Here is a 15,108-nt window from a genome sequence, read left to right on the forward strand (position 1 = left end):
CGTTTGAAACGGAATTTGTATACGATTCTGATTAGATTCCGTTTCAGAAATTGGATTGATTTGACTGGGCTGGTGCATACTACACTGAAAAAACCCAACATAGCAAAATCAATTTTTTTTTCACGTGAGCTAGTCCGAAAACAAACACGATAACTTCACGTGCTTTTCCTTTGACTCTCACATGCTTTTCATTTCAAATAAATGTGAAAATCACTCAGTTCCAGCTGATCATTGGCAAAAAATTATTCCCTTATTTTTGTCACGGTGTTCACGTAAGATCCAAATGAATTTCATTTTGACTTACCCCAATCGGCTTGTCCTTTGGTTTTGAAGCGTAAGTAACGTGAGAATCAAATGAATTTCATATCGATTTGCCCCAATCGACTTGTCCTTTAGTTTCCAAGTGGAAGTCATGTTGGGTTCAAATGCTTAAAGCAAGATTTGCCATCTTGCATAAAGTCCGAGCTAGAGCTCGTGCTCCTAATTTCCATTTCTTCCCGGAATTTAATGTATAAAATATTGCTGGAGTATTTTTAATAATATGGTAAATATTTTCTAAAGAGTTCTTTGCAATCTTTAATTCTTATATAGCAGAAAATTTCTAATATTTCCACAGGTAATCACGGGTAGGATAAATTCCGGCGAAACCTAGGCATTCCCATGGAAGAGAACTTTCCAAGACCCCCGTCCAGGCTTGTTCCGGTGTGTGAGAGTGTGAGAGATCTGGTGTGTGGCATAGAAGTCAATTTTCGCTGATCGTCCAGAATGTGCATCTTTTTTTTTTAAGGCTCTGGAAGGAATCATCCCACGCAGAAAAATGTTTTGTAGAATCAGCCTGTACGAGGTTTTGAATCAACAAAATTTTTGTTGAATATAATCAACGCCGATTTTGCGTTTAAACAAACAGAAGCAGTTTACATATAGTGATTATTTTTTCATTTCATTTTACTATTTCTGGATCCTGAATTCAGAACCATCATTGACAGTCATTGCCCCAAAAGTGAAGGACATCATCTACCACCTTAAGTGTGAATCGTTCTCGAAAAAGTGAAGTTTCTAATTAGCGCCTAAACTCCCAAGCTTGAGAAAAGGGGGGAATTTACATACAAATTCCCCCTTTTTCTCGAGCTTGGGAGTTAAGCGTTTTTCATGTTACATGAATAAAGGCAAAAATCGAAAAGATATTAAACGTATATTTATTTTACAATCACAAATATAGAATAGACAAAAAATATGCTTCAAAAAATCTTCTCTTGAAAATGAAAAGAAATTCATTTGATTTTAATGTGCGGTGTGTGCGGTCCATTTCTTTCTCATAAATATTTCATGTGATAATCATGTCGTATGGGGCAAATTCACGTGTGAAACATGTAATATTGCTATGTGACTTTCTTTCAGTGTACACATATATGCATATATGCTTTTTAAGTGCATCTCCAGCGCGGGTAGCAAACATCGAAGCAAATCAAATTTGCACCCGACGTCAACCCAACCGCGGTACCTGTCGCGGTAGCAAATTTGCTCTCAGTTCTTCGGGATTTCACTTTGCTACCCGCTATTCTGCTGGTTTGCTACTGCAGCAAATGGAATGATGCACGGAAAACTGAATCATGCACGGAAAAAAATATTTTTTTATGTATAAAAAAATTTAAAAAATGACAAAATTTTAAAAAAAATCAAAGACAGTTAAAAAACTATAAAAATTTAAAAAAATAACAAAATTAAAAAAAAAACTTTTAAAAAATAAAAAAAAAATAAAAAAACTCAAAAAATAAAAAATTACAAAATTAAAAAAAAAATTCAAAAAAATTTAAATAAAAAATTTAAATAAAATTTAAAAAAATAAAAAAAAATCAAAAATTAAAAAAAAAATCAAATAAAATTTAAAAAAATAAAAAAAATCAAAAATTTAAAAAAAAAATAAAAAATTAAAAAAAATTAAAACAATTTTAAAAAATTTAAAAACAAAAACCAAAAAAAAAGGTAAAAATTAAAAAAAAATAAAAATTTAAAACACATATTTTTTTTTGAATTCAAGAAAAATTCAAAAATTTCAAAATTAAAAAAAATAACAAATTGAAGGAAATTCAAAAAAATTAAAAATTTCAAAAAAATAGAAAAATATTAAAAAAATTGGAAAATTAAAAAAAAATAAAAAAAACTGAAAAGATTGAAAAAAAAATTGAAAAAAAAATAAACAGGAATTGAAAAAATAAAAAAAATAGCTATTTAAATACCGGGTGCTGAAAATACATAATCCGTAACGTGATTTTCGAATGCGCCTAACTGCTCCTCACTACTACAACTACACTACAGCTGTACACTGAAAAAAACCAACATAGCAAGTTCACATGTTTTTTCACGTGAGCTAGTCCAAAAACTAACACAATGAATTAACATGCTTTTCCTTTGACTTAGACATGACTTTCATTACAAATGCACGTGAAAACTGCGTCAGCTACATCCATCTTGATCCATTCTTTTTTCATGGGATTTTCATCCTAGATTCACGTGAATTGCACTTCGATTCACCCCAATTGACTTTTCCTTTAGGTTCCAAGTGAATTTCACGTTACTATCGAATGTTTTGATATTGAAGTTCGAAAAGAAAAAAAAAGTCTAAGTCAAGATGGCCACTCACATTAAATCTGAGTCAGAGCTCTCGCGTTAAAATTGGATTATTCGCCAGAAAAGAGGGTTTTTTTTCGCGACAATTGTGGCAGGAATATTTCTAAAACTATGGTAAGTATTTTCTAAATAGTTCTTTGGACAAAAACTTATGCCTAACCATTTCTTAAATCATATTTCCAGGGAATTATCGTCTACTTCTCGCCGCCGCTGCCTCAAAATTTTTTAAGTATCTGCACAACATTTTTTTGTGGATGATGACTCACCCCCATCGAGGCATGTTTATGATGGTCAACGAGGATCCGGAAATGTCCAAGGAGACCCGCGAGAGTCCCGGTGTGTGGCACAGGAGCACGGCTTGCTGCTCATACGGAGAGCATTTCTTGTGTGAAGTGTGAATGAAAAAGTGATGTGTATGTGTATTCTCGAAGAAGACTAAAAGTGTTATAAATATTTAAAAAATAAATGGAAAACTTATGAATGCACGAAATGCATTTTTCTTTCAAAACATGAATATAAAAAAGAAAAAGAAAAGGTTACCAGAAATCTTCACTTGAAAAGCAATTGAAAAACATTTGATTTTAAAGTGAAATCCATTTAATTTTCATAAGCATATCTTATGAAAGTCACGTGAAACGACACATGAAGCTAACGTGATTTTCACTTGGTTTGAGCATGCAGCGCGATGATAATTTTCTATGTGATTTACACATGACTTTCACATGCAAAGTGGTATGGGGCAGATTCATGTGTAAAACATGTAATATTACTATGGGCCTTTCTTTCAGTGTAGACATAAACAAAGTAGAAGGCTTTGTTCAAGCTCAAGCGTGATATATTTTTTGCTGCTGAAGTGACTTGTTTTGAAACATTTTGGTTCTGTCGCTGAAAAATTAAGTGGTTCGCGATCTTTTTGTTCGTAAACTCAGCGATGGGCGGAAAAAAGAGGCCTTTTTTATTTTCCACGTGACGAAAGATTGCGTCAGAAGTGAGTGGAATTTTGTGAATCAGAAGAACAACCGAATGGAAGTTCCGAGATTGTTATTTGATTTTGTAATTGTAATTGTAATTTATTGGTAACGATATTCTGTAAGTTTACACTTTGTATCAGGGCAAGGGAGGATTATGTATCTTTGAAGTGCCGTGATAGTATCGGAGTAAGATTATTCTATATTATTTGGCAGGTGCCAAATGCCAAATCTCGATTTCATCCCTCTTCTTAAGATTTGTTGACTTCGAATACCTCAAAAGCTCGACTCATTTTTTTTAATCCTGACAAAATAAATTATAGATCGATTACAATACTTGCCACTTCTTGGTATCATTTTGCAAACAGTAAATTGGTTCCACTTTGACAATTCTAAATTGAAGCCACTTTGCGAACCACTATTCTGCACCCAGTTTAAATTAAAAAAAAACAACAACAATTAAGCTATTTAATCGCATTTTTGATTTTTCTTATTTTTGGATTTTGGTATTTTTAAATTTTCGAATTTTTGCATTTTTGAATTTTCTAATGTTTGAAAAAATATAAGCTATTTTAAAACATTTTTGAATTTTAAAATTTTCGAATTTTTGACTGTTTGATTTTTTTAATTTTAATTTTTTGAATTTTTAAATTTAAAAATAAAATAAAAAAAAACTAAAAAGATTGAAAAAAATTGAAAAAAAATAAACAGAAATTGAAAAAATAAAAATATAAAAAACACATTTTTGAATTTTTGTATTTTTGAATTTTAAAATTTTCGAATTTTTGACTTTTTGAATTTTCATTTTTTTTTTAATTTTTTAATTTTTAAATTTTTGAATCATACACAAGAGCAGACATACAAAAATCTTCGACACACGCATTTAAAACTTTGCCCCCGGCAGGTACCGACACATATTTTTTTTTCTACAGATGAACTTGAGATCAAATTTGATACCTGCTTTGCTACACGCGGTGGAAGACTCGGGGGCAAACTCGAGAGCAAATTTGGTGGGAATCAAATCGGGTAGCAAATTGTTTAACTTTCGACATTTTGCGAAAAATAAAATTCTTTGAAATTTTCCATAGGATTCAAAAGTTTAATAAACTTTTAGCATTTCTAGGCATGAATCAACACATAATTATTTATTTTCAAGGTAAACGAGAGCAAAAAATGATAAAAACCCATATTTGCCCCCCGCGGTGGGCTTGTTTCGGTGGCAAATTTGCTACCCTAGCGGTGGGGATGACGGAGTTTTTTCAAGGTGGCAAATTTGATCTCGGTATTCTTGAGCCGGGTGCAAATTTAATTTGCACCCAGCGCTGGAGATGCCCTAACTTGAACAAATTTTAAAATGAATAAAAGATTCATCCAATATTATTTAAGAATTGAAAAAAAAATAAGGCTGGTACAAATATTTTTAAAAGTTTTTGTCACCCCCCCCCCCCTTCAAAATTGGCCCAAAAAATCAGGGGGCAAAAAAAATATTTTTACAATAAACTTCAAAATTTCAATGAAAATTCAAGTGCAACCAGCTGAAATCAAATTAAAATACATTCTCCTGCGTTTAAAATCATTTTTAGCATGTTTGGGTTTATTAAAAAATCTTAAGATTTTTTGAAAATTTTCGATGCAAAATCTTTTTTTTCGATACAATTTATGTTTTTGTCAGATCTTAGATTTTTTGAAAACTTATGATTGCAAAACAACTGAACTAGTGTAAAATGCATTTTAAAACACTTTTTTCATTGAAATGTGAAGATTATGGCTTGTTATTTAAATTTTTATATTTTTTTATTTTTTTTGCCCCCCCCCCCCCCCCCCTTGACCTCGGCCAGGGCCGAGGGACCAAAAACTTTTTTAAATATTTGCATCGGCCTAAGCAAAAAATTAAAAATTAATGGATGGGGATGCAGTTTCTGAAAATCCGCAAAGGGGTGAATGGATCGCAAAAGGTAGAGAAACACTGGATTAAACCATCGGTGTTTCAGTGTGCAACATTTACTGTGTTCCGTTTTCGCAAAAAGTAATGCCCTTTTGCAGTAACGTGTAAAGTACACCCTAAAATAATTATTAGCTGAACAAGTGCAAGTGTCCATAACCGTGCACAACCTTCAAACTGTCAAAATAAAGTTTGTTTTGATTTTTGTTGCGTCCTTTCGCGAAGCAAGTTTCGGCGAATCAAATTTTCGATTTTCTTCGTTCGGATTGTCCTGCCAATGGCACACAGTGGGGGAACCCCGTCCGTAATGGACAACAGCACGTACTACGGCCAGGACGAGCTAGGTAAGTGGTTCATTGTCGTTTGAGTTTCGAGCTTCACACTACAATCCGCTTTTTCTCCCTACGGCAGATGCCTCCGACGATTCCGGCGCGGACCAGGTGCTGAAGCCGGGTTTGCCACTGCGCGAGCAGGACCGCTTCCTGCCGATCGCCAACATTACCAAAATCATGAAGAAGGGCATTCCGGCGAACGGGAAGATCGCAAAAGATGCGCGCGAGTGCGTTCAGGAGTGCGTGTCGGAGTTTATTTCGTTCATCACGTCCGAGGCCAGCGAGCGGTGCCATTTGGAGAAGCGCAAGACCATCAACGGGGAGGACATTCTGTGTGCCATGTACACGCTGGGCTTTGACAATTACGTCGATCCGCTGAAGGAGTATTTAACGAAGTACCGAGAGGTGGGTGATTAAGCTGCGAAACGGATTCTTTTGTTAAAGTGTGACTAATCTTGCCACCCATTTCAGAGCATAAAAGCGGAACGATCAAGCCCGGAACAAACGCCGGAGCACCAGGAGCAGTACGAAGTTATCAATCAGGACTTTAGCTGTGAGTCGTGATTGACAAAAAATGTTTGATCATCCTTGCCACATACCTTACAAAAAATTATCAAAAAACATTTAACAATCATTTCATTCTTTCTACAGCGGTGCAACCGTCCAACTCTTCCGCCACCGTCGCGACCGCGGACGTGCTCTACCAGAGCTCGGATGGGACGTACTTTTTGAAAAGCAACTCGTTTCAGTAGATTCAACGAGGATTTTCGTCGTATCGTGTGTTAGGTAGCTTAGTCGGTAAGTTTAATTTGGAGAGTTTTTATTTGCCATTCATTCCCGCGATTGTGGAATAAAGCAAAAAAATGTGGCGCATTTTAAGGATTTACCAATCGTATTATTCCTCGTTCTTCGAAAGCCAGACATTGTGAACAGGATACACTTATAACTTATGTATAAGAAGGGAAAAACCTCAAGTATAAAAATATGTTTTATTACTTTATCAATTATCCTGCCAACGGATTCGCATGAATGGTGACACTGTTTATCCGTTTTTCCACCACGGGTCGGTACGTTTTCGGATTGACCGCAAGTTTTTCCAGCTCATCCAACGCCTCGAAGCCGTCTATCACCCTGTAACAAAAAGAAATGATAAAATCAACAAACTTCCTCCCAAACCCTCACCAGGCTCCACAACTCACTTCCCGAACAGTGTGTACTTGAGGTCCAGCGCCGGTTGGGCCGCGTACGTGATGAAAAACTGGCTCGCGTTCGTGTTCGGCCCGTTGTTGGCCATCGAGATCATGCCGCGCTCGTTGTGCTTCAGCCCGTCCCGGAACTCGTCCTCGAACTTGCGCGCCCAGATCGACTGACCGCCCTTGCCCGTGCCCGTCGGGTCGCCCGTTTGCACGATGAATCCCTTGATGTTCCGGTGGAAGATGGACCCGTTGTAGTAGTTGCTTCCGCACAGGGCCAGAAAGTTCTCGCACGTTTTCGGGCATTCCTCGCAGAACAGCTCCAGCTTGATGTCGCCGACGTCGGTGTGCAGGGTGGCGGACTGAAGAGGTGAAACTGAATTTAGTTAAACATCCGAAATTTATGGTAAAATCTTTATTTTACATACCATTTTGAATTTTAAACGTTTGATTTGAAGTTTTGTGTTTGATTTTTTTTGTTTGGAATGCACTGAGAGAGAAGTGTTGGTAAACATCGGAATCAAAGAGCTCGATTAGTTTCGAGCAGTGAGTCATACACGTTTAATTTGTTTTACCTTTCGCCGATCTCATATATACGTTAGTTTAAATTAATACAGATAGGGGAAATATGCCCATTTTAAGCCTAATCGTGAAATTAAAAGTGAGAGTGTGTGCAACATGGAGTTAAACTTTCTGTGCAGTTTCTGTGAAGGTTCCCATGGCACTTCGAAAAGTTTAACTCCATGTTGCACGCACACACTCTCACTTTTAATTTCTCGCGGTCGTGTTTGAATGATGCTGATTGAAAAACCAAGTACACCGAGTACACACAAAGAAAAAATACTGTAAATTTAGAAAGATCGTTCGTTGGATTCAAAGTTCGCGTTGGTGAATATTCGTAGTAAGTCTAGAAAGTTCAAACTTTTTAATTTAAAAGTTGGAAAGTTTTTGATACTACAATGCATTTCTAGAACAAAATCGTTGTATCGGTAAAAGTTTTTTACTTTTAATATAAGAAAAAACTTTGTATGGCAAGAATAAATAACATTTAACATTACAGTGATGATTCCCGAAAAATGTGATGGATTTTATTTCAATATTTTGATATTAAAACAGTATGTTTTCATTCTTTTTTTGTATTTAACGCATCTGCTTATCATTGGCCAACTTCCGCGTCCAAGCTGTACCGATTCTTACGGTACGACAAGCTTGGAGGAGTTGGCCATGGGTTATTGATTCGGGAAGGGAAGTCGACGTTTTCCGGCTGTGTAGTGAAGCGCCTGAACTTTAAGTTTCCGATCACTTTGTCCTCCTTCGAGAATGACACAGATGTTGCCAACTCGTCGTCAACGTTCATCCGTCTGAAGCTGATGAGTGTTTGCGGGCGGGAATGGAGCATTTCCATTCGAGCAGTTTTTGCTTTTTTCTACAATGTATTTTTTATGGAGCGAACTGTCAAAAACTGGTCGACTGCGGGTGCTCCATTGTTTCAAATGGAGCACTTCCATTCGAGCAGTTTTTGCTTTTTTCTACAATGTATTTCTTATGGAGCGAACTGTCAAAAACTGCTCGACTGCGGGTGCTCCATTGCGAGCAGTTTTAAATTTTTAGAACTGGCGGAAATGAAACTAGAACACGATGCTCGCAACGCGCTGATCTAAACAGGGATGCCACATTTGAAGATTTTCGAGCACAGGTTCAATGCTCAAACGTATTGTTTTGCCATGTTATTCGATGATTTTTAATTAAAATAATTACTCACGAAAAAGGTAACAATGTTTTGCTTCTTTTGCCAAAAACAGATTTGTTAAATATTATTTTGCCATCAAGTTAAACTTATTTGCGTTTTTGTGATGTGCCCTAAAATCTTCAAAATCTGGCATGTCTGGATCTAAATGTTGAATAAAGAAATGCTTTTAATTGTGTGCGAATGATTATCAACACAGCATCATAGTGTGTGTGTAAGAACACGTGGATATCTCTATCCAGGTTTTTAAGCGAAGATGGCGTTCTGATGGTGAACATACAAAATGTCAAAATCGCGCAGTAGCACCAACATTAGAAAACAAATGTGGCTGTCATGCCATGGCACACTGCTTTCGGAATATTGGTACCACTGCGTGATTTTGACATTTCGGGCGTTCACCATTAGAACGCCATCTTCGCTTAAAAACCTGGATATATCTAATTTTTTTAAAACTGATTGCTATTCCAGTTCCAAATCGTCTCACGTTTGAAACAAACTCGTCGAGCAGTTTTATTTCGGTTTCAAAATACTGCTTGAAAAATAAAACTGCAACTCCGCGTTGCGGGTGGTCTGTTTCAGTTCTATTTGAAAAATGAAACAGCTAGAACAAAGTAGAGCCGCGTTGCAAGCAGTCTAAGCGTTTGAAAGTAAACGAAATGGAGCACCCGCAGTCGAGCAGTTTTTGACAGTTCGCTCCATAAGAAATACATTGTAGAAAAAAGCAAAAACTGCTCGAATGGAAGTGCTCCATTGGCTAGACACTCTCAATACTCACCGGTGACTTCTTCGATATTACAGGTAGACGTTCTTGACTGGTTCGTCGGATCTCGCTCCAACCTCTTGAAGTAATCCAAGTACGACAGCTGCGGCTTTCGTACAGACGGTCCTTCCAGAACTGGTGCAAACTGTTCTTCCGGATGTTTAGGTAATGCTCGTCAAACATGTCCCGCAGTGAGAAATGGACTGCGGACCCTCGAGACATCCCACACTGTCCCGTCATCACTTCCGGCACATATTGCTGCTGATGCTCGTAAACCGCCGGCACCGCGCTAACCACTGATTATGCCGCTTCTCGTCGTTTTCCTCTTCCGTCGGATTCCTCTCCTCAACGTTAAAACCTGGTTGTGGCCGCGTCCGGATTTGATTCGCTTCGTGGACAACTCACTCACCACCGGCACTACCAAAATGTTTGTTTACATGTTGGACTTTGGCGTACACGGTTACACGAGACCGACAAAATGAAAGAAATTGTACAGTAAAAGTTAAAACCTAGGTTAAATTTTTTAAATCAGTTAGCAATAAGATTTTCAAAAAACTGTAGCAGTAAAAGTTTTCATATTAAAAACAAGATAAATACTTTTAATGTAGTAAATTTTGACCACCTTTTATTTCAACAGTGAGTTACTTTTGCCATTACAGTAATATTTTTTTTGTTTGTAGAGCAAATTTTTGTGAACATTTCTGTTTATTTTCACTTTTATTAAAAGTTATGCTATTCCTTTTACAAGCATTTAAAAAAAATAAATCCAAATGCGTTCTAATCAGTCGAGTGCATTGGGCCACGCACATTTTCCGTTTTTTGATGGTGCTTGCTAATGGAGCACCCGCAGTCGAGCAGTTTTTAACAGTTCGCTCCATAAGAAATGCATTGTAGAAAAAAGCAAAAACTGCTCGAATGGAAGTGCTCCATTATTAACATTTTTCGGGATTATTTTTCAAGTGAGTGACTAACTAATGTGCGAAAGAACATGTTGCCGGTAGTTGGAAGCAATTTTGTATCTTAAGCGCTTTGGAATCGTTAGCGCAAGTGAAAAGATATTGATGGCGACTTTCGTTAAGCAGTTAACCTCTGATCTTGCGTGTAAATGTGTGTGCCACCAAAATGATGAGAAATGGTCTCGCAAAATAGAAATTATGATCAAAAGTGCATTAAATTTGATCTTTTTGACCAGTAAATGGCATAAATTTGCGTGCCTACTCGAGGCGGTGCTGTTGCTGGTAAGTTTATAGCCTAAATAGTATTTTTGGAGCATTAATCGAGCATCAAACTCTCCATATGACAAAGATAGGTGTTTGATTAGAAAAGGTACATTTCCACTACTTCACTTGCGTTTGTCTCAGCTTGTTGTTTTTGCATATTGCGCGTATTCCCGGCAGTGCGTGGCCGAATGGTTACGCTGTCCGCTTTGTAAGCGGATGATTCTGGGTTCGATTCTCATCTGCTGCAACCTTCCATCGGATGAGGAAGTAAAATGTCGGTCCCGGCCTTGGTTGTCAGGCCGTTAAGTCATTCCAGGTGTAGGAGTCGTCTCCATGCCATAAGTACAAACAACACACCAAACCAAGCCTACTCCGGTGGAATCGCTGGCGGCGGTTGGACTCGCAATCCAAAGGTCGTCAGTTCAAACACTGGGGTGGAAGGTTCCTTGGAGTAGAAAGAGGTTTAGGTGCTCTCCCCATTCAAGCCTTCGGACTCCTAGGTTCTTGCAGAAACTTGCAATAGAGACCACAAAAGACCCGGGGGTCGTTAATGTGGATGGTTTGATTTTTGCGTATTCCCGAAAAAGAAACGCGGCATACCAGCCTCGAAACGACGCGCCGCACATTCGGCAAATGCGCGCTGTCAAATCCCATACTGTGCATTTTGTTTTTGTTGATCTTCTTCTGCGAATTGCATGACATTTTTGCCGGGAATGTTTTTTATTGCACCAAAAGTGCAGTGTCTGCGGCACATTCTGAAATTCCGCGCGGCGTGTACCATCGGAAGAAACGGACAATATGGGACTTTGATGCAAACATGGGCAGTTTAGGACCCAAATTGTTTGTTTAAAAAAATGTATTTAACGCTTCTGCTTCCGATTGGCCAACTTCGAGTCCTAGCTGTACTGTTCCTTACGTCCAAAGACCCCAGGGTTTGCCCTAAGCTTTTGCTCGATTTCAAGTTCCTTACACGGAATACCATTCGGAATCGGCTACAACACAACCGTCCTTTTCTGCGCAATCACGTTTGATAAATAAAGATAAGACGTAAACAAACAGCTTGAAGTTTCAAAACGTCAAAATCTGCACTCTTAAACAAGTTATTTTGAATTTCATATTTAAAAAAGTTGAATCAGGTCTCAAAGTTCCGGAGCCGATCCAAAATCGCTCCGAAAAACCTGAAGTAGCACTCTCTAAAACCATTTATGGGCGTTATAGGGTTTACTCAAACGATGAGTAAAAATGTAAAAAAGTATATAAAAAATAATCACCGTGTAAACATTCGAGCAGTTTTGACAACCGCGCATATCAGCTCCGACGCATGACATTTCGCGAGCTGTCAACTGTCGCGCGGCACATGCAGCAGCAGCAGCAGTAGCAGCACGCACGCATTTTTCGCCTTCCTCTCGCGTGCAAAAAAAGTCAACCGCGGACACTCCGAGCCCCCGAAGGTACAAACCAGAAAGTTGTGGTGTAAAGATGGCGGCCGTCGAAACGAAACCGGTCCCGGTGCAGGACAAACCGGAGGACGCAGTCAACGATGAGAATGCCGACGAGAACGTTCCGGACGAGAAGAAGAAGAAGAACAAACCCAAACGACCGAAGAAGACTGGTGAGTGCTCGGTGGGGAAGGGTGGGAAAGGGGTGGTGGGTGGCAGAGTAGGTTGTGGGTTGAGAGGTGGTAAAAGTGGCGTAAACAACAAAAACAGAGGAATGAGGTTTTTGCGACTTCCTGGTGTTGACCAGCAGACCGCAAAAATGGACCGTTGTGGGGTTGTTTTTGATAGTGGAGGGCGCTCGCTCACCCTTCCGGCAGTCGGCGATGGTGTCCACTTGAGAGATGCACTTGTGGTTGATACATTAGAGCATTAGAGTTGATTTTGTACGGGAAAGTTGTTTATCATTGAATTATAATTTTCTGCGAGCTCAAGTTATGAATCATGCACCATGACCAGGTGGATGTAATAAAAATATAATTAATATGTAGGTTAGATACATACTATTCTACCTTACGCGCTTTAGATCGTGACAAAATAGTCTCTCATTCGTGCAAGAACTTCCTTAATAGCCATCTTTTCTTCTCCTATTTTTGCAGCTGCCGAGAAGGCCGAAGCTGCCGTCTTGAGGGAAGCTCAAGCCGAAAAGGAAGCTGCGGAGAAGGCGGCCCGTGCCGCCGAGAAGGCAGCGGCCAAGGAAACGGCAGATAAGCAGAAAAAGGAAGAAGCCCCGGTGGCGGCCAAGGAAGCCGGCGACGAAGATGACGATGACGAAGAGGATGGCGGTGCGGCCGGCGCCGATGGAGCCAAGAAGAAGAAGAAGCGTAACCGCAACAAGAAGAAGACTGCTGGTGCGTCGACTGGCGGCAAGGCGGTCAAGCCAGAGGTTCCCATTGCGGAGCAGTTCAAGGACGGTAAATATCCGGAGGGTGAGATCATGCAGTATCCGGATGCGACCACCGCCAAGGATCGGTTCACGAGCGAGGAGAAGCGTGCCCTGGACCGGATGCATCTGGACATTTACAACGAGCTGCGTCACGCGGCCGAAGCGCACCGACAGACGCGACAGTACATGCAAAAGTGGATCAAACCGGGCATGACGATGATCGAGATCTGCGAAGAGTTGGAGAATACCGCACGCAAAATGATCGGCGAAAAGGGGCTGGAGGCTGGTTTGGCCTTCCCGACGGGATGCTCTCGGAACCACTGCGCTGCGCATTACACGCCAAACGCCGGTGATCCGACGGTGCTGATGTACGACGACGTGACCAAGATCGACTTCGGAACGCACATCAAGGGACGGATAATCGATTGTGCGTTCACGCTGTCGTTCAACCCGAAGTACGACAAACTGCTCGAAGCGGTCAAGGACGCCACCAACACCGGAATCCGGGAGGCCGGCATCGACGTGAGGTTATGCGACATCGGAGCGGCCATCCAGGAGGTCATGGAGTCGTACGAGGTGGAACTGGACGGAAAAACGTACCAGGTGAAGAGTATCCGCAACTTGAACGGCCACTCGATCAGTCCGTACCGCATCCACTCGGGCAAGACGGTGCCGATCGTGAAGGGCGGCGAAACGACCCGCATGGAGGAGAACGAATTCTACGCCATTGAAACGTTCGGCTCGACTGGCCGCGGAATTGTGCACGACGACATGGACTGCTCCCATTACATGAAGAACTTTGAAGCTCCCTTCGTGCCACTGCGACTGCAATCGTCCAAGCAACTGCTCGGCACGATCAACAAGAACTTTGGCACGCTGGCGTTCTGCAAGCGATGGTTGGACCGGGCCGGAGCCACCAAGTACCAGATGGCCCTCAAGGACCTGTGCGACAAGGGCGTCGTCGAGGCGTACCCGCCGCTGTGTGACGTCAAGGGTTGCTTCACGGCCCAGTACGAGCACACGATCATGCTGCGTCCCAGCTGCAAGGAGGTCGTCTCGCGCGGTGACGATTACTAGACGCGACACAAACCATTTTAACACGAATCGTGCAGCCTATTGAGAAGAGTATAAAGTCAAAAGAGAGACGTTGCCTTCCCCCCACTTTTCATCAACACGCAACGCACACCCAGTGTGTGGCAACTCGGTAGAACTTGAGTGAGTAGAATAGTTTGGTTTTCTTTTGTTTGGATTGTTTTAACCCATCTCCCGTTCTCTTGAAATCATTTGTGGATAAAGTCATGGCTCGAGCGCAAAGCAGCAAAGTGTCGGAGCGAAATCAATTATTGAAAATATTACTCGTGTACCCGTTGATACGTGAAAGCGGTCGTCTTTTCAATTGTCGGTTCCTGAAACAATCCGAACATCCTTTGTTTGTTTTATAATCGTCGGGATCGTCCACGCTCCAACCAAAAAATAAGATGAAATGAAACACCCTTTCCAATCTCGGGACGTGCTATTCAAGTATCTAAAGTTCTTCGTCATGATGGTTATCTTTGTAGCAATAACACTGCACCTTTTTCACTCAAATCTTTGTCTTTTAGTTGTTTTTTTTTTATAATTTTCAGTCATTGTTTCGATTTTATGAGAGTTTTTCACATTTTTGATATAAACTTAAACCAATAGTTTTTAAAGTCGCAACATAGTTTGGGTCAAAACAAACATCAAAAAAGAGAGAGATCCACAACACAACCGAAATTGGCCACAGAAAAATATTTTTATTCTCAGTGACATTGGCAAAGTTACATGAAACAAAGAAATGAAATCATCTAACCCAATATATTTTAAAAACAAAATAATCTTTCACATTTTTAAAGAATACAAAAAGAAATTGATTGAAAGTACAGCCTGAATCGACGGATAAAAAAAAACACCCAAA

At 39.9% G+C, this 15,108-nt stretch overlaps 3 protein-coding genes across 4 annotated transcripts; 2 read left to right on the forward strand and 1 right to left on the reverse strand.

Moving 5' to 3' along the window:
• The first annotated feature begins 5,720 nt into the window (after nucleotides 1–5,720).
• LOC120424904 (uncharacterized) lies at nucleotides 5,721–6,679 on the forward strand. 2 transcript variants are annotated; one of them, XM_039589196.2, is made up of 4 exons: nucleotides 5,721–5,882; nucleotides 5,950–6,275; nucleotides 6,342–6,446; nucleotides 6,522–6,590. In XM_039589196.2, the coding sequence occupies exons 1-3, from the start codon at nucleotides 5,816–5,818 to the stop codon at nucleotides 6,432–6,434; spliced, it is 486 nt and encodes a 161-aa protein (XP_039445130.1). In that variant the 5' UTR covers nucleotides 5,721–5,815; the 3' UTR covers nucleotides 6,435–6,446; nucleotides 6,522–6,590. The 2 variants fall into 2 exon arrangements, with proteins under 2 accessions (XP_039445130.1, XP_039445129.1); XM_039589195.2 differs by having other exon boundaries at nucleotides 5,722–5,882; nucleotides 6,342–6,423; nucleotides 6,522–6,679.
• A 167-nt stretch (nucleotides 6,680–6,846) lies between these two features.
• On the reverse strand, nucleotides 6,847–7,633 carry LOC120424905 (peptidyl-prolyl cis-trans isomerase-like 3). Its single transcript, XM_039589197.1, has 3 exons — nucleotides 7,492–7,633; nucleotides 7,070–7,425; nucleotides 6,847–7,001 (listed from the first exon to the last, which is right to left on the reverse strand). The coding sequence occupies exons 1-3, from the start codon at nucleotides 7,576–7,578 to the stop codon at nucleotides 6,875–6,877; spliced, it is 570 nt and encodes a 189-aa protein (XP_039445131.1). The 5' UTR covers nucleotides 7,579–7,633; the 3' UTR covers nucleotides 6,847–6,874.
• Nucleotides 7,634–12,139: 4,506 nt separating this feature from the next.
• LOC120424907 (uncharacterized) lies at nucleotides 12,140–14,552 on the forward strand. Its single transcript, XM_039589200.1, has 2 exons — nucleotides 12,140–12,402; nucleotides 12,886–14,552. Exons 1-2 carry the CDS (start codon nucleotides 12,270–12,272, stop codon nucleotides 14,247–14,249), a joined length of 1,497 nt encoding a protein of 498 aa, XP_039445134.1. The 5' UTR covers nucleotides 12,140–12,269; the 3' UTR covers nucleotides 14,250–14,552.
• The last annotated feature ends 556 nt before the right edge of the window (nucleotides 14,553–15,108 follow it).

The sequence above is a fragment of the Culex pipiens genome, chromosome 2 (assembly GCF_016801865.2).
Source record: "Culex pipiens pallens isolate TS chromosome 2, TS_CPP_V2, whole genome shotgun sequence".
In the NCBI taxonomy this organism is placed as follows: domain Eukaryota; kingdom Metazoa; phylum Arthropoda; class Insecta; order Diptera; family Culicidae; genus Culex; species Culex pipiens.